We start from the raw sequence: 20,865 nt of genomic DNA, 5'->3' as shown, positions 1-20,865 counted from the left end.
AACTGGAAAACAAGGTTTAAAATGGCAATAAACACATATGTATCAATAATTACCTTAAATGTCAATGAACTGAATGCTCCAATCAAAACACATAGAGTGGCAGACTGGATTAAATAAACAAGAGCCTACAATATGCTGCCTACAAGAGACCCACCTTAGGGCAAAGGACACACATGGATTGAAAGTGAGGGGACAGAAAAAGATATTTCATGCAAACGGAAATGACAAGAAAGCAGGAGTTGCAATACTCATATCAGACAAAATAGACTTTAAAGCAAAGGCTATTAAAAAAAGGATAAAGAGGGATGCTATATAATGATAAAAGGATCAATACAAGAAAAGGATTTTACACTTGTCAACATATATGTACCTAATATAGGAGTACCCAAATACATAAAACAAATACTAATAGACATAAAGGGGGAAAGTGATGGGAACACAATAATAGTAGGAGACTTTAACACCCTGCTCACATGAACGGACAGAGATGCTAAATGACACAACAGAACAGTTATATTTAATTGATATTTGCAGGATGTTACATCCAAAAAAAACCCAGAACACACATTCTTTTCAAGTGCACACGGAACATTCTCTAGGAATGACCACATACTAGGGCACAAAACTCACCACAACAAATTTAAGAGTATAGAAATTATAGAAATTCAAGCATCTTTTGTGACCACAGCAGTATGAAACTAGAAATCAACCACAGGAAAAGAACTGAGGAAGAATTTTAAAAACCTATTACATGGGGACTAAACAACATGCTACTAAAAAACCAATGGGTCAAACAGGAAATCAAAAATTACCTTAACACAAATGACAATGAAACCACAACCGTACAAAATCTATGGGATGCAGCAAAAGCAGTTCTTAGAGGGAAGTTCATAGCAATACAGGCCTTCCTCAAAAAATAAGAAAAATTTCAAATAAGCAATCCAACCTACCACCTAAAAGAATCAGAAAAAGAAGAACAAACAAAACCTAAAGTCAGCAGAAGGAAGGAAATAATAAAGATTGGGAAGGAAATAAATGAGATAGAGATTAAAAAAACAATAGAAAAAAAATTAATAAAACCAAGAGCTAGTTCTTTGAAAGGGTAAACAAAACTAACAAATCTCTGGCCAGGCTCACCAAGAAGAAAAGAGAGAGAACCCAAATAAACAAAATAAGAAATGAAAAAGGAGAAAGCTCAAGTGATACCACAGAAATACAAAAAACCATAAGAGAACACTATAAACAATTATATGCCAAAAAATTTGACAACCTAGAATGGACAACTTTCTAGAAACATACAGCCCACCAAACTGAATCAAGAAGAAATAGATAATTTGACCAATCACTAGAAGAGAAATAGAATCTGCAATTTAAAAATATGCCCTACAGGGACGTCCCTGGTGGCCCAGTGGTTAAGACTTCACCTTCCAATGCAGAGGGTGTGGGTCTGATCCCTGCTCAGGGAGCTAAGATCCCACAAGCCTCATGGCCAAGAAACCAAAACATAAAACAGGAAGATTGTAACGAATTCAATAAGACTTTAAAAATGGTCCACATCGGGGCTTCCCTGGTGGTGCAGTGGTTGAGAGTCCGCCTGCCAATGCAGGGGACGCGGGTTAGTGCCCCGGTCCAGGAGGATCCCACATGCCACGGAGCGGCTGGGCCCATGGGCCATGGCCACTGGGCCTACGTGTCCGGAGCCTGTGCTCCGCGGCGGGAGAGGCCGCGGCAGTGAGAGGCCCGCATAACGCAAAAAAACCCTAAAAACAAAACAAAACAAAAAATGGTCCACATCAAAAAGAACTTAAAAACAAAAAAACTTCCTACAAACAAAAGTCCAGAACCAGATGGCTTCACAGGCAAATTCTACCAAACATACAAAGAACTTATACTGATCGTTCTCAAACTCTTTGAAAGGACTGAAGAGGAGGGAACACTCCCACAGACATTTTATGGAGCCACCATCACCCTGATATCAAAACCAAAGATACCACCAAAAGAAGAAAATTATGGGCCAATATCTTTGATGAATATAGATGCAAAAATTCTCAACCAAATATTAGTAAATTGAATCCAACAACACATTAAAAAGATCATACACCACAACCAAGTGGGATTCATCCCAAGTTCACAAGGATGGTTCAACATAGGCAAATCAATCAATGTAATACACCACATTAACAAAAGAAAAGTCAAAAACCAAATAATCATCTCAACAGATGCATAAAAAGCATTTGACAAAATTCAACATCCATTCATGATAAAAACTCTTACCAAAGTGGGTATAGAAGGAACATATCTCAACATAATAAAAGCCATTTATGACAAACCCACAGCCAATATAATACTCAATGGTGAAAAGCTGAAAGCCTTCCTGCTAAAATCTGGAACAAGACAAGGATGCCCATTCTCACCACTTCTATTCAATACAGTATTGGAAGTTTTAACCACAGCAACCAGACAAGAAAAAGAAATAAAACGTATTCAAATTGGAAGGAAAGAAGTAAAATTGTCACTATATGCAGATGACATGATACTATATATAGAAAACCTTAACGACTCCACACAAAAACTACTAGATCTAATAAGTGAATTCAGCAAAGTAGCAGGATACAAGATTAACATTCAGAAACCAGTTGCATTTCTTTATGCTAACAATAAAATATCAGAAAGGGAATGTAAAAAAGCAATGCCTTTCAAAAATCACACACACACACACACACACACACACACACACACACACACACACACCCTAGGAATAAAACTGACAAAGGAGGTGAAAGACTTATATGCTGAGAACTATAAAACATTAATAAAGGCACTTTGCTGGTGTCACAGTGGTTGAGAATCTGCCTGCCAGTGGAGGGGACACGGGTTCGATCTCTGGTCCAGGAATATCCCACATGCACTGCAACAACTAAGCCCGTCCACCACAACTACTGAGCCCACATGCCACAACTACTAAAGGCCATGTGCCTAGAGCCCGTGCTCCGCTACAAGAGAAGCCACTGCGATGAGAAGCCTGCACACCACAACAAAGAGTAGCCCCTGCTCACTGCAACTAGAGAAAGCCCACGTGCAGCAACGAAGAACTAACACAACCAAAAAAAAAAAAAAAGACTTAAACATAAGACATGATACCATAAAATTCTTAGAAGAGAGCATAGGCAAATCATTCTCTGTAATATAGCATACCAGTGTTTTCATGGGTTAGTCTCCCAAGGCAACAGATGTAAAAACAAAATAAACAAATGGGACCTAATCAAACTTACAAGCTTTTGCATAGTAGAGGAAACCATAAAAGCAACACAAAACAAAACAATGAAAAGACAACCTACGGAATGGGAGAAAATATCTGCAAATTATGTAACTGACAAGGGCTTAATCTCCAAAGTATACAAACAGCTCACACAATTCAACAGCAACAAAAAAACAAACAACCCAATCGAAAAATGGACAGAAGACCTTAATACACAATTCCCAAAGAAGACATACACATGGCCAGTAGCTGCATGAAAAGATGCTCAGCATCACTAATTATTAGAGAAATGCAAATTAAAACTACAATGAGGTACCACCTCACACTGGTCAGAATGGCCATCATTAAAAAGTCTACCAATAACAAATGCTGGAGAGGGTGTAGAGAAAAGGGAACCCTCCTACACTGTTGCTGGGAATGTAAAGTGGTGCAGCCACTATGGAAAACAGTATGGGGGTTCCTCAGAAAACTAAAAATAGAATTACCATATGATCCAGCAATCCCACTCCTGGACAAATACCTGGACAAAACTATAATTCAAAAAGATACATGTGTAGGACCTGCACAGAAGGGGAGAGGCAGCATGTGGAAAGGAGGGCCTCTGGAGTGTGGTGTTCCAGAGTTTGCAGAACACACTGGACACAGCAAAAAATTAGAATATCTGCAGAGGAACTCAAGATAGTGATCAACATTAATGTGTCAGAAGATCAGAGGAAGAACCAAGATGGCAGAGTAGAAGGATGTGCTATCATTCCGTCTTGCAAGAACACCAGAATCACAACTAGGTGCTGGACAGTCATCGACAGGAAGACACTGGAACCCAACAAAAACAATACCCCACATCCAAAGACAAAGGAGAAGCCATGATGAGATGGTAGGAGAGGCCCAATCACAGTAAAATCAAATCCCATAACTGGTGGGTGGGTGACTCACAGATTGGAGAACACTTATACCACAGAAGTCCACCCATTGGAGTGAAGGTTCTGAGCCCCACGTCAGGCTTACCAACTTGGGGGTCTGGCAACAGGAGGAAGAATTCCTAGAGAATCACACTTTGAAGCCTAGTGGGAATTGATTGAAGGACTTCGACAGGATGGGGGAAACAGAGACTCCACTCTTGGAGGGCACACACAAAGTAGTGTACGCATTGGGACCCAGGGGAAGGAGAAGTGACCCCGGGGGAGACTGAACCAGATCTACCTGCTAGTGTTGGAAGGTCTCCTGCAGAGGCAGGGGGTGGCTCTGTTTCACCTTGGGGACAAGGACACTGGCAGCAAAAGTTCTAGGAAGTACTCCTTGGCGTGAGCCCTCCAAGAGTCTGTCATTAGCCCCACCAAAGAGCCCACGTAGGCTCCAGTGTTGGGTTGCCACAGGCCAAACAACCAATAGGGAGGAAACCCAGCCCCACCCATCAACAGTCAAGTGGATTAAAGTTTTACTGAGCTCTGCCCACCAGAGCAACAGTCAGCTCTACCCACCACCAGTCCCTCCCATCAAGCCTCTTAGATAGCCTCATCCACCAGACGGCAGACAGCAGAAGCAAAAAGAACTACAATCCTGAAGCCTGTGGAACAAAAACCACATTCACAGAAAGACAGACAAGATGAAAAGGCAGAGGGCTATGTACCAGATGAAGGAACAAGATAAAACCCCAGAAAAACAACTAAATGAAGTGGAGATCAGCAACCTTCCAGAAAATAATTCAGAATAATGATAGTGAAGATGATCCAAGACTTCGAAAAAAGAATGGAGGCAAAGATTGAGAAGATGCAAGAAATGTTTAACAAAGGCCTAGAAGAGTTAAAGAACAAAGAAACAGATAAACAATACAATAACTGAAATGAAAACTACACTAGAAGGAATCAATAGCAGAATAACTGAGGCAGAAGAACGGATAAGGGGCCTGGAAGACAAATGGTGGAATTCACTGCTGTGGAACAGAATAAAGAAAAAAGAATGAAAAGAAATGAAGACAGCCTAAGAGACCTCTGGGACAACATTAAATGCAACAACATTCACATTATAGGGGTTCCACAAGGAGAAGAGAAAGAGAAAGGACCACAGAAAATATTTGAAGAGATTATAGTCAAAAATTTCCTGAACATGGGAAAGGAAATAGCCACCCAAGTCCAGAAAGCACAGCTAGTCCAATACAGAATAAACCCAAGAGGAAATACACCAAGACACATAGTAATCAAATTAGCAACAATTAAACACAAAGAAAAATTATTGAAAGCAGCAAGGGAAAAGTGACAAATGACATACAAGGGAACTCCCATAAGGTTAACAGCTGATTTCTCAGCAGAAACTCTCCAAGCCAGAAGGGAGTGGCATGATATACGTAAAGTGATGAAAGAGAAAAACCTACAACCAAGCTTACTCTACCCAGCAAGGATCTCATTCAGATTCGATGGAGAAATCAAAAGCTTTACAGACAAGCAAAAGCTAAGTGTATTCAGCACCACCAAACCAGCTCTACAACAAATGCTAAAGGAACTTCTCTAAGTGGGAAACACAAGAGAAGGAAAGGACCTACAAAAACAAACCCAAAACAATTAAGAAAATGGTCAAAGGAACATACATATCGATAATTACCTTAAACGTGAATGGATTAAATGCTCCAACCACAGGCTTGCTGAATGGATACAAAAATAAGACCCATATATATGTTGCCTACGAGACCCACTTCAGACCTAGGGACACATACAGACTGAAAGTGAGGGGATGGAAAAAGATATTCCATGCAAATGGAAATCAAAAGAAAGCTGGAGTAGCTATACTCATATTAGATAAAATATACTTTAAAATAAAGAATGTTACAAGAGACAAGGAAGGACACTACATAATAATCAAGGGATCAATCTAAGAAGAAGATATAACAATTATAAATACATATGCACCCAACATAAGAGCACCTCAATACATAAGGCAACTGCTAACAGCTATAAAGGAGGAAATCGACAGTAACACAATAATAGTGGGGGACTTTAACACCTCACTTACACCAATGGAAAGATCACCCAAAATGAAAATAAATAAGGAAACAGAAGCTAAATGACACAATAGACCAGATAGGTTTAATTGATACTTATAGCACATTGCATCCAAAAACAGATTACACTTTCTTCTCAAGTGCGCATGGAACATTTTCTAGGATAGATCACATCTTGGGTCACAAATCAAAACCTGGTAAATTTAAGAAAATTGAAATCACATCAAGCATCTTTTCTGACCACAATGCTATGAGATTAGAAATGAATTACACGGGAAAAAATGTAAAAAAACCCACTATCACATGGGGCTAAACAATAGGTTACTAAATAACCAACAGATCACTGAAGAAATCAAAGAGGAAATCAAAAAATACCTAGAGACAAATGACAATGAAAATACGACGATCCAAAACTTATGGGATGCAGCAAAAGGAGTTCTAAGAGGGAAGTTTATAGCTATACAAGCCTAACTCAAGAAACAAGAAAAATCTCAAGTAAACAATCTAACTTTACACCTAAAGGAAATAGAGAAAGAAGAACAAACAAAACCGAACGTTAGCAGAAGGAAAGAAATCATAACTATCAGAGCAGAAATAAATGAAATAGCAATAAAGAAAACAACAACAAAGATCAGTAAAACTAAAACCTGGTTCTTTGAGAAGATAAACAAAATTAATAAACCAGTAGCCAGACTCATCAACAAAAAGAGGGAGAGGACTCAAGTGAAAAAAATTAGAAATGAAAAAGAGGTTATAACAGACACCGCAGAAATACAAAGCATCCTAAGGGACTACTACAAGGAACTCTATGTGTTGTGCAGACTCTTGCACTGTTGGTGGGAATGTGAATTGATATAGCCACTATGGAGAACAGTATAGAGGCTCCTTAAAAAACTAAAAATAGAATTACCATATGATCCAGCAATCTCACTACTGGTCATATACCCAGAGAAAACCATAATTCAAAAAGACACATGCACCCCAATGTTCACTGCAGCACTATTTACAATAGCCAGGTCATGGAAGCAATCTAAATGCCCATTGACAGACGAATGGATAAAGAAGATGTGGTACATATATACAATGGAATATTACTCAGCCATAAAAAGGAACGAAATTGAGTCATTTGTTGAGACGTGGATGGATCTAGAGACTGTCATACAGAGTGAAATGTCAGAAAGAGAAAAACAAATATCGTATTTTAATGCATGTATGTGGAAACTAGAAAAACGGTACAGACGAACCGGTTTGCAGGGCAGAAGTTGAGACACAGATGTAGAGAACAAACGTATGGAGACCAAGGGGGGAAAACCGCGGTGGGGTGGGGATGGTGGTGTGCTGAATTGGGCGATTGGGATTGACATGTATACACTGATGTGTACAAAATTGATGACTAATAAGAACCTGCAGTACAAAAAGCAAGCAAACAAACAAAACTACTAATACTAAACTTTCTTTGGGTTATTTGTATGTTAATATGTTTCAGACATTACATGAAATTTCTAAAAATCTTATATGTTCTGGTATTATGTTATAAGTCATAATTCTAGTTATTACTTTAAAATGTATATCTCAGAAATAACTAAATTTCCTTGTCAACTGCATTATTATGAACTTTCATCAAATCTTTAACCGTGGTCATTTTTAAGTCTTTTGTCATTTACAGACAGTTCTGGGTGTAGTCTGATGCTTTTGTAAAAATGTTCCTATAAAAGGGTTTCATCTTCAAGGAATTCATGGAAAAAACTCTGACAAGTACAGGTTTCTGGTAACTGACTATACTGCTGAACTGAATAAGCATTTTCAGAACTTTAATGGAAAACTGATGAATTCATAAAAGTGCTAACAAAAGATCAAGATGAAAAAAAAATGTATTACATGGGACTGAGTGAACTGATGAGGATGATTAAAATTTCTGTGACTTTATGTTTGAATAAAAAAAAAATCCCACAAGGACTCAGAGGCAAAAAATATATAAATCAATTTTCACTGCAAAGTAAAGGAGCTGTTACAGTGGTGGATTACTGGACTGTCAATATTATGACACAGTATGAGTGTGTTTCATGTTTGGTAATTGCAATCACTGTTGCTTTTGTTGTGGTCATCCATTTACAATGCTTGGTGTCAGTTTATTTATCTCTTGTAAAAATAAAATACAGTGTGTGTGTGTGTGTGTGTGTGTGTGTGTGTGTGTGTGTGTGAAAAAAACAAAAAAAGACATGTGCACCCCTATGTTCATAGCAGCACTATTCACAATAACCAAAACATGGAAATAACCTAGGTGTCCATCAATGGATGAATGGATAAAGAAGATGTGATATTTACCATGGAATACTACTCAGCCATAACAAAGAATGAAATAATGCCATTTGCAGCAACATGGATGCAACTAGAGATTATCATACTAAGTGAAGTGAGTCAGAAAGAGAAAGACAAACGCCATATGATATCACCTACATATGGAATCTAAAATATGACATAAATGAACCTATCTGTGAAACAGAAACAGACTCACAGACGTAGAGATGAGACTTGTGGTTGCCAAGCGGGGTAGGGAGGGATAAGGATGGACTGGGGTTTGGGGTCGGTAGATGCAAGCTATTTAGGATGGACAAACAACAAGTTCCTACTGTATAGCACAGGAAACTATATTCAATCTCTTGGGATAAACCATAATGGAAAAGAATATGAAAAAGAATGTCTGTGTGTGTACAACTGAGTCACTTTGCTGTACAGCAGAGATGGGCACAGCACTGTAAATCAACTATACTTAAATTTTTTTAAAAATGTTAAAAATAAATAATTGAAAACAGGATCTTGAAGCGATAGCTACATCCCCATATTCATTGCAGCACTATTTGCAACACCTAGTGAAGATACAGAAACAACTGAAATGTCCATGGACAGATGAATGTATGCAGAAAATGCGGTATAAACATACGATAAATATTATTCAGCCTTAAAAAAGAGGGACATGACACCATTTGCAACGACATGGAAGGCATGCTAAAGGAAGTCAGTCAGTCACAAAAGGACAAAAGGACTGCATGATTCCTCTTACAGGAAGCATCTAAAATAGTCAAACTTACAGAAGCAGACAATAGAATGGGGATTGCCAGGGTCGGGGGGGGGGGAGGGAAAATGGGGACTTGTTCAATGGGTGTAAGTTTTCAGTTATACAAGGTGAATAAGTTCAAAAGATCTCTGAACATCGTAGTGCATGTGGTTCACAATTCAGTAGTGCACACTTAAGAATTTGTTAAGAGGGTACATTTCGTGCTCAGTGTTCTTACCATTAAAAAAAAAGGGAGCACAAGGAAATTTTGGAGGTGATGGATATGTTTATTACCTTGATTATGATGATGGTTTCATAGGTGTATGCATGCTCATCAATTTGTATACATTAAATGTGTCCAATCTTTGTTTATGAATATGCTTCAACAAAGGTATAAAAAAGTTAAAGCTGTTGAAAACATTAAAAAAATTAAAATAAAAAATAAAAGGCATCATAATAATTTTTAATTTTATCTTTATTTATGGAGGTAGCTATTATTATGTCCATTTCATTGCTAAGACACTGAGGGCCAAATGGCACAGAATTAGGTAAGTCTCCCAGGGCCACCTGGCAAATAAATGGTGTTTGCAGACCTCCTTATTATTATCATTGTTATTATTATTATTATTATTATTATTTTTTTTTTTTTACAATTCAGTGGTTTTTAGTATTATATTTAGAATTGTGCAGCCATTACCATCATTTAATTTTAGGACACTTCCAAAAGAAATCCCATACCCATTAGGAATCACTCTCCATTTCCCCCTCCCCTTGACAATTTTAATCTACTTTGTCTCTATTTCCATAGGATTTTTATATCCCCTAATGTACTCACATAATTCAATTTTTTAAAAAATCAACTTACAGAGTTTTTTAAGAACACAATGCTGTATAGCTACCAATGGAACTATTTATTTTAACTTGCATAATTCACTTTAAAACTTCAGAGTACAAACCTGGATCCTTTTCCCCTGAATTGCTTGTTTGCTTGAACTTTATTCCTTAGGTATTATAACCACTAACTGCAAACAGTTTCTCTTTGAATTCTCTTTGGCAAGAATCCAAATTTTTACTTTTTTAAAAAAGAAGCAACTCTGAAGAGAAAGAATTAGGCAGATAGTTTATGGCTTCTGTATTTCTTATTCTAGATTTAGAAAACGTCCTTATTTGATTCAACATTAGGCACTTGATGAAAAAATAAAATGCGAAAAAGAAAATGTTCCAGGTTGTTTTCCTGACATAAGACACCTCGCCTAGTTAGTAAGCTGATGTGTATCTTTTTTCCAAGGTAGAATGTAAACTCTCTCAGAAGGGAGATCAAGGCACTCATTCATTACTTCACATCTGCCCTGTACACTGCATGGGCGCTTTATATTTTATTATAGGTCCCAATTATAAGTATGAAATCAGAAAGAAAAACCTAAGTTTGTTCTCCAACTTGGGGGAAAACGGTTAAAAATGCTCACTTCTCCCTACAAGTCAGTTTAGCATTTCAATTCATACTTAGTGTTCCAGGAAGCTATACAAGAAGCACATTTCCTGCTCTATAAAAATTTATTAGCGTTCCACTGTGATGTCCCAAGATAAAGTCACAAATTATGATAAAGCCAAATTTACAGAGAACCTTAAAAGACCATCTGGTCCAACCAGCTCTTATTTTCTTGATCTGAAATATGATAAGTTGGAGTTGCCCAAGCAAATCAGGACAAAGCTGCTATTCAGTTTGGGGTACCACTCATTAAACTAACAAACGTACCCCTTACCACATTATGAAAGAAAACCCATTGCTGTATGCAAACATTCAGATGTACAAGAAAGATAAGGAATGATGGTTTGGGGGGTTTTTTTAAACAAATCATTCAAAGTATTCTAAATAGAAGATCCAAAAATGCAGAAAAACAACCTGTAAAGTCAGATTTACCCACAACTTTTCAGGAACAGCTCATAAAACAGGGTATATGTATATTGAAACAAAAGTTGTTAGAAGGGGAACCTATTATGAGCTTCAGGCTTTGCACCTGCATCTCATTTAATCCTTCAAAACCCTGTGAGGCTGGCAGAGCCATCACCGCCCTTTCACAGCTAAGAGAACAGACTCAGGGAAACCAAGTAATTTAGCTAAGGGCCCACAACTGGTTAAAAAATAAATTTAGAAAGGCCCTCAGTTACTAACATAACATATTCTGATGTCATACAGCCTTTGGCAAGGTTTAATTCAATGGCATATTCAACACAAACATTACACTATTATTCTCTGACCTTCATTTCCATGGCTGGCCTGATTTTATCACATTTTTATATTTTTAAACCAATTTCCAAAGTGACCTTTCTTTGAAGTGTACCAGCTGACAGCTGGATACATTTTTTTTTTTCATTTTCACATCCCTCACCACCTACTCCAGAGAATGACAAATGAAAGATTTTAATCAACACTTTTTGCACATTAAAATTTCAAGCTCTGTAATCGCAAAAATTAATCCCACAAGAGTTTACCTTAAGCAAACTGGTTGCTTCAGAATGACTTAATCAATGTTATCATGAAAATAAAATACATTTCTAGCAGGCACCACAGGAGGAATTGGGTGACCAAAGCCTCAGGGCTGCTCAAGCTCAAAAATAACAGGAAAGTTGAAAAAGGTATTGGACTAGGAGTTTAGATTCCTGGATTCCACTTCTGGTTCTGCCACTTACAAGTAGTAAGAGACGACCTAACTTCCTGGGACATGTTTCACTTTCAGTAAAACAGAGAATATAATTCTTGACCTATCTTGTACACAAGATTGTTCTGATGGTCAATGTAGATAATGTACAGATTTTAAAACATGGTGCTAAACAGCACCATAGATATTATTTTATAGGTGGAAAGAGGAAGCCCAGAGAGGCTAAATAACTTGAAAACGTCACACAGCCAGGGGATGACAGAGCCAAAGACGGGAACCCCTGAGATTTTCAGTCCTGAGCTTTTAGAGTCCGCCTGTTGTCTTTTCCCTAACAGCTTCTACTCAATGCACTTTGCACATTATTACCTTGCATGCCACCTCAATAAAACTACCCTGGTGTCCCTCTGGGAAAGTGTCATAACCATTCTTGATTTATAAAGCTACACCTCAAAATGCAAGCTTCCTGATTTAATATCTTAATGCTGGAAAGGCTATCCCCGGTCAATTGGACCGACCTTCTGCATAAGAATTCGTTCTACTACATCCGCAAGAGGTATGTTGGGCAAAGTACTCACAACCATCTCTTAAGGCCAATAAAAGAACTTCTTTGCAGCCCACTTTAAAACAACGGAAACTTTCTTTGCAGCGTATACCAAATCAGACTGCTCACGTCATATATATGGCATTAGCAGGATCGAGAAAAGAGCTGGAGGAACCTTGGTTTCTGCCACGAGCTCCCTGCCGACCTTGGGAAAAAAACTCTCCAGGCTAAAATCCCCCAGAGTGTGAAAAGGGGGTGACGACAGCAAACACCCCCAGTGTTCCCCTCGAGGGATGCTGAGAAACTATTGGGCGGGAGAGCGGACCGTGCGCAGTATGACGGAGCAGCCGACTCAGCGGGGTCCCACGCAGCCCAGGGCAGACACTGGACGCAGGCGGTCCCACCCCGGGCCCCGCCCGGCTCGGGAGGGGGACTGCGCGTGGGGGCGCCCCTCCTCCGGCTTCTTTAGTGCGACCGGCGGGGGTCACTCACCGGACCAGGAGCTCTAGGAAGATCACGTTACTGCAGCAGCCTGCGAAAACCAGGCCCACCGCGAAGGCCGGGCGCATGGCCGGGGCAGGGTTAGGGGAGCGAGCGCGCAGAGGAAGCGCCCGCCTAGACTGCTACCCCAGGAAACCTGGCTGCCGCCTCGCCGCGGCACTGAACATCACCACCGTCCCGGGGTGCTGCTCTGCCGGGGCCGTCGCAGTCTCCCTTTTCCCGGCGGCCGCCACCAACGCTGCCGGCGAGGAGCTGTAGTTAGCCGTCAGCCGGGGCCCCATTCATCCGAAGGGGTGTCCGAGTCCGGGCCAGACTACACTTCCCAGAATGCTGCGCGCCCGTACGTCCGGCTGCGTCTTAACTCGCCTCTGCCTGGCAGCTCCACCGGAGAGGAGAGACAGGCGAGGTGCCCGTCATGCCTCGCGCGGTAGCAAGCCGCGGGGCTTGCTGGGAAGTGAAGTTCCAACGCTGTTAATGTTGTTTCTTAAGAGGCCGCCAAGGGCTCTGAAAGGGATTCGTCCAGCACTTTCACGGTAAACTCACAGCTGACGGCACTAGAGGTACACACCTGTGATTGCTTGATCGTTGGAAGTATTCTAGTATCTGAAAATTCAACTGAATTGGGAGAAAGTAGAAATTCTCTGAACTTCCTCCTCTCCCTTTTGAAAAGAACATTGGACTCGGGAAGTTCTGGGATTGAATCTTGGCTTAGCCACTAATCAGCTCAGCTATCTCAGGCAACTGCTTTCTCATCATAGGTAAAGATGGGAACAGTAATGCCCATCTTACCTGGCTGTTGTGAGGATTAAAAGCTATGATCACCTGGGGATCTTGTTAAAATGCAGGTTCTGATTCACTAGACCTGCTGTGGGGCCAGAGGTTCTGCACTTCCAACAAGTTACCTACCGGGTGTTGGTCATGCTACAGATCTGTCAACCACACTTTGAAGAGCACATGCCTATAAACCAGCTGACTCTGGAGACCTTTCCATCCCACCCGTCTCATTGGCTCAGGGACTCTGGGACAGCCAACCAGCCATCCAGGCTCCTCTTTCCCTGTAGCCTACAGTCAGGCTCAAACAAACTAACTTGTCCTTCTCCTTCACTTTAACACTGAATATCTTTAAAGAGTAATCTATATTCACGGTCTCTGCTTTTTACTCTCATCGAAGCCAGGTTGTTGAAAGTAGTCTCATTTAGAGCCCTGATGACCTCTCAGTTGTCCAAACCAAATACCACAGGCTCACCTTACCTGGTCTTGCCACGGCTTTCAACAATGAAAGCTGAATCCGCTTGACATTCTCTTGTCCCTCCGCTTATCTGACTTGTCTTTTTCAGTTTTCTTTTTGGGCTTTTCCTCCTCTGCCCACTGAGTTCTCCTAACAGAGCTCCATCATTTGTCCCTGCTCTTGTTTCCCTGAACACTTTCTATTGTTGATCTCATCTCCATAACTTCAACCATCACCATATGCAACTGAGATCTTATGTGTATGTACAGCCCCAATCTCCTGTGTGCCTTAAATCAGAGTTTCCAACTGCTTATTTGACATTTTCACCAATAAATCCTTGTAAACCCCTCAACAACAGCATATACACAGTTCATTATCTACCCTCCCCAACAGGGCCCTTATTTCTACTAAGGACATTATCCACCATCTGTTCTCTTTGGGCAAAAACCTAAAAGATATTCACAGTCTTCCTTGCCTTCCCATCACACATTTGTTTTATCTCTACATTCTGTCAATTCTGCCTCACAAGTATCTCTAGATTCCAGCCTCTCCTTTCAGTTTACATGGATGTCTACTTATCCTCCTAACATATCTTGGTGCCTTCAGCCTCTTCCCTCTTCAACTCATCCTCCATGCTGTCGCCACACTGTTCCCGAAAACAAACTCAAACTCTTTATGTCACACTGCTATTCCGAGATGTCTGTTCCAATTACTAGTACTGTGTAACAAACCACCCCAAAATGTGGTGATTCAAAATGTAGTATAGAACAAAAAGATGTTCTCTCTCTCACACAGTTCTGTATGTTGACAACGTTCCACATACACTTAGTCCATACACCGTTCTCCATCGGAGTTTCAGATGCCATTGTGGTCAGATGCCAGCTAAGGCTGGAGCCTTCTGAAGGCGTGACTGGGCTGATGAATGGCTCTCTCCTCATGGCCTCCCTTAGGCTGTGTTTCCTCACAATATTGTGGACTCAGTTAGCCAGACTTCTTACAAGATGACTAGCTCCCCCTAGAACAAGCGTTCCAAGAGATCAGGTCAAAAGCTGTAGTGGCCTCAGTGTGTGACAGTGACACACAGTGTCACTTGCACCAAATTCTATTGGTTCCATTGGCCAACCCAGATTCATTGTGGGAGGGGACTAGCAAAGGCATCATCTCTGCTGGGGGGAAGGGGCATCTTTGAAGACTAGCTATATACAATGTCTCTTGACTCCTTCTATACTCTGTAGAAGGCATGCAAACATGTCACCATCAAGCCTCAGTTTACGTTTGTAATTTCCTCTCCTGCCATTCTTTCCAGTGATACCTGGACTCCTGCCACATTAAATGCTCCCTTCTCTGAGTTTATAGTGACTTTCAAAATTCGCATCTGTGCACATGCTGTTCTGCTTGCTTTGAAAACCCTTTTCTTTTTGGCCATCTCCTACTCATCCTTTTATGGCAATGGGGGACACAGGAATCAGTAGATACTTCTACACTGTACAGGGGGAAGGTCCCTGCTCAGACATCACCTTTCTGTGTGGTTTTTCAAATCACCATTCACAGTTCCCTCCTCTATATCTCTAGCACCCCATCTATACCTAAACCAGTCCATGAATTATGTTGTATTGGAGTTATACATGTTCGTGTTGGTTTCCCCCTTTAGACCATACCCTTTTGTGGACAGAAACCAAGAATAACTAATTCATCTCTAGGTCCTTAGCATTATAAACAGTGACTGGTATATAATATGTACATATGCTTTTTGTTGAATGCATGAATGAGTGAGCTTGACTTCATTATTTGAGTCAAACAATTCACACCTCATAAATTCAATAAATATATAATATTTTTCAGCTTGACTCATTTCTAAAATGTACACATCAAAAACATACTGCTTGGGCTTACCTGGTGGCGCAGTGGTTGAGAATTCGCCTGCCGATGCAGGGAACACGGGTTCGTGCCCCAGTCTGGGAAGATCCCACATGCTGCGGAGCGGCTGGGCCCGTGATCCATGGCTACTGAGCCTGTGCATCTGGAGCCTGTGCTCCGCAATGGGAGAGGCCACAACAGTGAGAGGCCCGCGTACCACAAAAAAAAAAAAAAAAAAAATACTGCTCAATAATTTTCATAAACAATGATATATAACCAATACCCTGGCCAGTAAACAGAACATTACCAGCACCCCAAAAGATCACTGTGCCCCCTTCAAATCACTAATCCCCTCTAGGAATAACTCCGTTTTTTACTTTCTAGCAACAGAGATTAGTTTTGCCTGGTTTTAGACTTGACATAAATGGAATCATACAAAATATTTTCTTTTGTTTCTGCTTCTTTCACTCAATGATATGTTTGTCAGTTCATATGTGTTGTTGCATGTACTTGTAGTTCATTTATTCTCATTGCTGGATAACATTCCCTCGTATGAATGTACCACGATTTATCTCTTCTCCTGGTGATGGACATTTTGGGCATTATGAAGAGTGCAACTATGAAATTTCTTGTACATAACTTTTGGTGAACAGAAACACACATTTCTGTTGGATATCAGTGGATTAATCAAGGTCCTCAGTCAAGAAACAGAAACCATACAGTAACGAACAAGGAAAGTGTAATATAAAGAATTATTAACAGTAACAGAGGATTAGTTAACATAATGGGTTAAGAAACTCCCAAGATTATAGGACTAGTAACTACAACCTAGGAATGAAGCAGACCACTCAAGGAAGGAACAAATTTGGAAGAGGGCCCTCTCTCTTGCAAATTGAGACTCAGGCTTTACTGAAGAGGGCATGGCTATAGCCCACTAGCTAGCAGAGAAGTTCCGTAAGGTGCTGATAAAACTAGCCGTGAACCACCCTCTGGGGTCCGGCCGGGGCACAGGCCAAGTCATCGGGTGTTGTACTTTCCAGCAAGCTGGCTGGGGCTCTGGAGAACTTCCTGGTTACCACCTGGAGGGATACCACTGAATTCACTGAGGCGAGTGCCACAGGATGTCCTATATGCTGCAGGAACAAGAAGAGAGGAAAAAGCACCAGAACCAGGAAGACAAGACCCCTCCTCCCCCTGCAGTGCCATCATGACGAAGGTCCACACTGTGCCCCCTGGCAGAGGGGAAATGTCCAGAGGACCCAGCTCCAGCATCACAAGCAGGGCCGTTGGGAGGCTGTAAATCGACAACTGAGACTCCCATGGGGTGGCAGGGGGGGTGTTAGGGTCATTTCAACTTCCATATTTTAATTGTTTCATCATAAAACCAAAGTTACAAAGTGCAGGCAAGGCTTCATCCCCCAGGCTTTTTTCTGCTTTCCCCTCTGAGTTCAAAATTCTAGCATCTTTGAATGAATAGCCACATCTTAGACAGCAGCTGGGCTCAACGTGTTTAAACCTTCGCACAATCCGCTTCCCTTGTGTGGAAGGCCCTATTGCTTTGGGAATGTTCATCATCTTTGCTCCTGTGTTGTCAGCAGGAAAAAGCTGTCAAGGTTGTCTTAAAAGCCATTTTTGCTTCTAGCTCCAGCCACTCAGACATATTTGGAATCCCTTATTAAATCCACTTAACCAAGTTGTTGACAAAAAATTAAGTAAGATGACTCCTGTGGGATACTGCTTGACAAGTGTCCTCAAGTTGACAATCCTACAGAGATCTGTCACTTGATTAAAAAAAAAACTTTTCATATCTATTATGTGAGGATGATTTTCTCCTCTATCACATAAATCTTGAGATGCTTGGGGCTGTGCATGGGGAAGGCACACTATAAATATACGGGAGGTGTTATTTATAAAGTCAAATATTTTTGTTACTTGTTTCATAGGTCAGATTCAAGCAATGCCCCAGCGTGTTGATAGATTTATGTAATCTAGCTTCTTCAAGGATGTTATTCAAAGACAGATGACCTTTTTCAGAGTACTGCAGTTAAGGCACATGGAGTTTTAGCCAGAAAGGAAACTTTCTTGACCAGAATGTTAGTGGTATGAGGTCAAGGACTGTGTCTTATTAGCCACGGTATCCTCTATATCTCTATGGCATTTGGCTCATAACAGATGCTCACTGAGTTTGGATGGAAGGTAGAAAGGAAGGAAGAAAGGAATGGAGGGATAGAGGGATGGAGGGATAGAGTGAGGGAGAGAGCGAGGGAGAGAGCGAGGGAGAATGAAAGACCTTTAGGAAAACCAGCTCCTATTTAAGAAACTCATGTGCAAAACAGGTGAGGGGTTGAAAATGGTACCTGCTATGGTAGAAACTGCTAAGCAGGTTAAACACCTGAAGAAATAATCCTGAGTGCTCAGGGCTATGGGCGAGCTCCTGATGGCAAGAACTATGTCTACTTGAACTGTGTGCCTCCCAGTTTTCCCCTTCATTGTTGCTGAATTGATGTTTGTTAAATTGTATTATTGAATTGACGTGGCAAATCTCACTAGGAGGAAAAGATACTGTTAAACCACTTTTAGGAAAAAAATGATGTCAGAGAATCAAGTGTTTGCATCAGGTATGACGTATCTCGAAGTTACTTATTATGCTTCCACCTTCCCCAACACTAGAATAACTGACAATATTTTAAGAGAATAAAATGAACCCATGGGGTCATTTCGTTTTGATTTTCCTACCCTGGTTCCATCACCTTTTCCCCATCTCAGGCATTAAGCTATGTTACTAACCCACCTGCTGAAACACACTTTGATCTGCTATTCCCCAGGGGTGAACATAGCACATCACAGTGACTGTTTCAGTTTCTAAATGCTTCTGCACAGAGCCCATCTACCCCTCCATGAATTATGTGAGGTAGATGAGGGCTATTATTCCTACGAGAAAATCTGAGGGTCAAAATGTTTAAATATATTTGCTAAGGCTCACAAATTTGAATGCATGTGGGACTAGGCAGGTGAGGTCAACAAGAAACTGATTTTCAAGGTAAATGGTGAAACTGCAGAACGTATTGAGTTTTTTTGGGAATCGGAAGGTGTAATCCGTGTCTGCGTACATTCAAATTCAAATTTTTTTAATTTTATTTTTAACTGTGGTAACATGTATATTATAAACAGTTTACCATCTTAACTGCTTTAAAGTGCACAGTTCCCTGGTATTAAATACATTTACATTGTTGTGCAACTATCACCACCATCATCCCCAGAACTTTTTGCATCTTGCAAAAATGAAACTCTGTAGCCATTAAACAATCATTCAGCCTTACTTCCTCCCCCCCAGCCCCTGGCAACCACCATTCTAGTTTCTGCTTCTATGAATTTGACTACTCTAGGTACTTCATGGAAATAGAATCACACAGTATTTATCTTTTTATGACAGGCTTATTTCACTTAGCATAGTGTCCTCAAGTTTCATCCATGTTGTAGCAGGTGTCAGAATTTCCTTCTCTTTTAAGGGTGAATCATATTCTGCTATCTGTATACACCACAATTTGTCTATCCATTCATTAATTGATGGACACTTGAGTTGCTTCCATCTTTTGGCTGTTGTCAGTAATGCTGCTATGAACATGGGTGTACAAATTTTTTCTTTGAGACCCCACTTTCAGCTCTTTGGGGAGTATACTCAGAAGTGGAATTGCTGGGTCGGATGGTAATTCTATCCTTAATTTTTTAAGAAACCATCATACTATTTTCCACAGCAGCTACATCATTTCCTATTTCTACCAACAGTGCACAAAGATTCCCTGTTTTCTGTCTCCTCACCAACATTTATTTTCTGGTTTCTTTTCTTTTTTTCTTTAAAAATAGTAGCCATCCTAGTGGGTGTGTGGTGGCATCTCCTGGTGGTTTTGATTTACAAGTCTCTAAGGATTAGTGACACTGAGCATCTTTTCGTGTGCTCACGAGCCATTTGTATATCTGCTTTGGAGAAAGGTGCATTCGAGACCTTCGAATTCACATTTTTAAAGCATGGAATTTTGAGCCAGGTTCTTTCTGCGGGCTGATGGCTTCTGACCCCGGATCACACCCTAAGCAACAGAGCCAGGACGAGAAGGAGGTAGTCCTCGCCCAGCCCACATCTGGCACCTACTCAATATGCTCCACCATCTCACCCAAACAGGTTCCCTTTGCGACTGATGACACTTCTTACTTTTTCTTCATAAAAAAAAATTTTTTTGTAGATTTACTTTTGAACTTGTAACACATGCACATAGTACAAAATTCAAAAGGCACAAAGGATACCAGTGTAAGACAATTTCCTTCCCTTTCCTGAACCTCCATCACCCAGCACCCCTACTTTGAAGCTACCATTGTCACTAATGTTTTGTGCATTCTTCCATTTACTACAAAATATGTAGGTTTCTTCTCACTCAGATACTTTTTTTTTTTTAATAATACATCTTGGAGAATGTTCCATTTTAGTGTTGTGTTGTTCTTTTTAATGACTGCATAATATTCTATTTATGGGTGTGCTGTCTTTTATTTCACCAGTTCCCTGTTGTTGGATCTTTAGGTTGTTTCCAATATTTTGCTCTAACAAACAGCACTTCACTGACTATCAATGGCATGTATTTTTGAGTAAACTGAAGAAGTGGGGGCTTCCCTAGTGGCGCAGTGGTTAAGAATCCGCCTGCCAATGCCGGGGACACAGGTTTGAGACCTGGTCCGGAAAGATCCCACATGCCGTGGAGCAACTAAAACCCATGCACCACAAC

General features: G+C 40.6%; 1 protein-coding gene across 1 annotated transcript in view; it reads right to left on the bottom strand.

Moving 5' to 3' along the window:
• Positions 1–13,408, bottom strand: part of SLC35B4 (solute carrier family 35 member B4) — a 38,594-nt gene extending 25,186 nt beyond the window's left edge. The window contains exon 1 of the mRNA XM_059074413.2: positions 13,000–13,408. Coding sequence (XP_058930396.1) covers positions 13,000–13,076 — 77 coding nt within the window. The 5' untranslated portion in view covers positions 13,077–13,408. The remainder of the gene's footprint in view (positions 1–12,999) is intronic.
• Between the last annotated feature and the right edge of the window lie 7,457 nt (positions 13,409–20,865).

The sequence above is a fragment of the Kogia breviceps genome, chromosome 9, assembly GCF_026419965.1.
Source record: "Kogia breviceps isolate mKogBre1 chromosome 9, mKogBre1 haplotype 1, whole genome shotgun sequence".
In the NCBI taxonomy this organism is placed as follows: domain Eukaryota; kingdom Metazoa; phylum Chordata; class Mammalia; order Artiodactyla; family Physeteridae; genus Kogia; species Kogia breviceps.
This window is presented reverse-complemented; position numbering and strand designations above follow the sequence as displayed.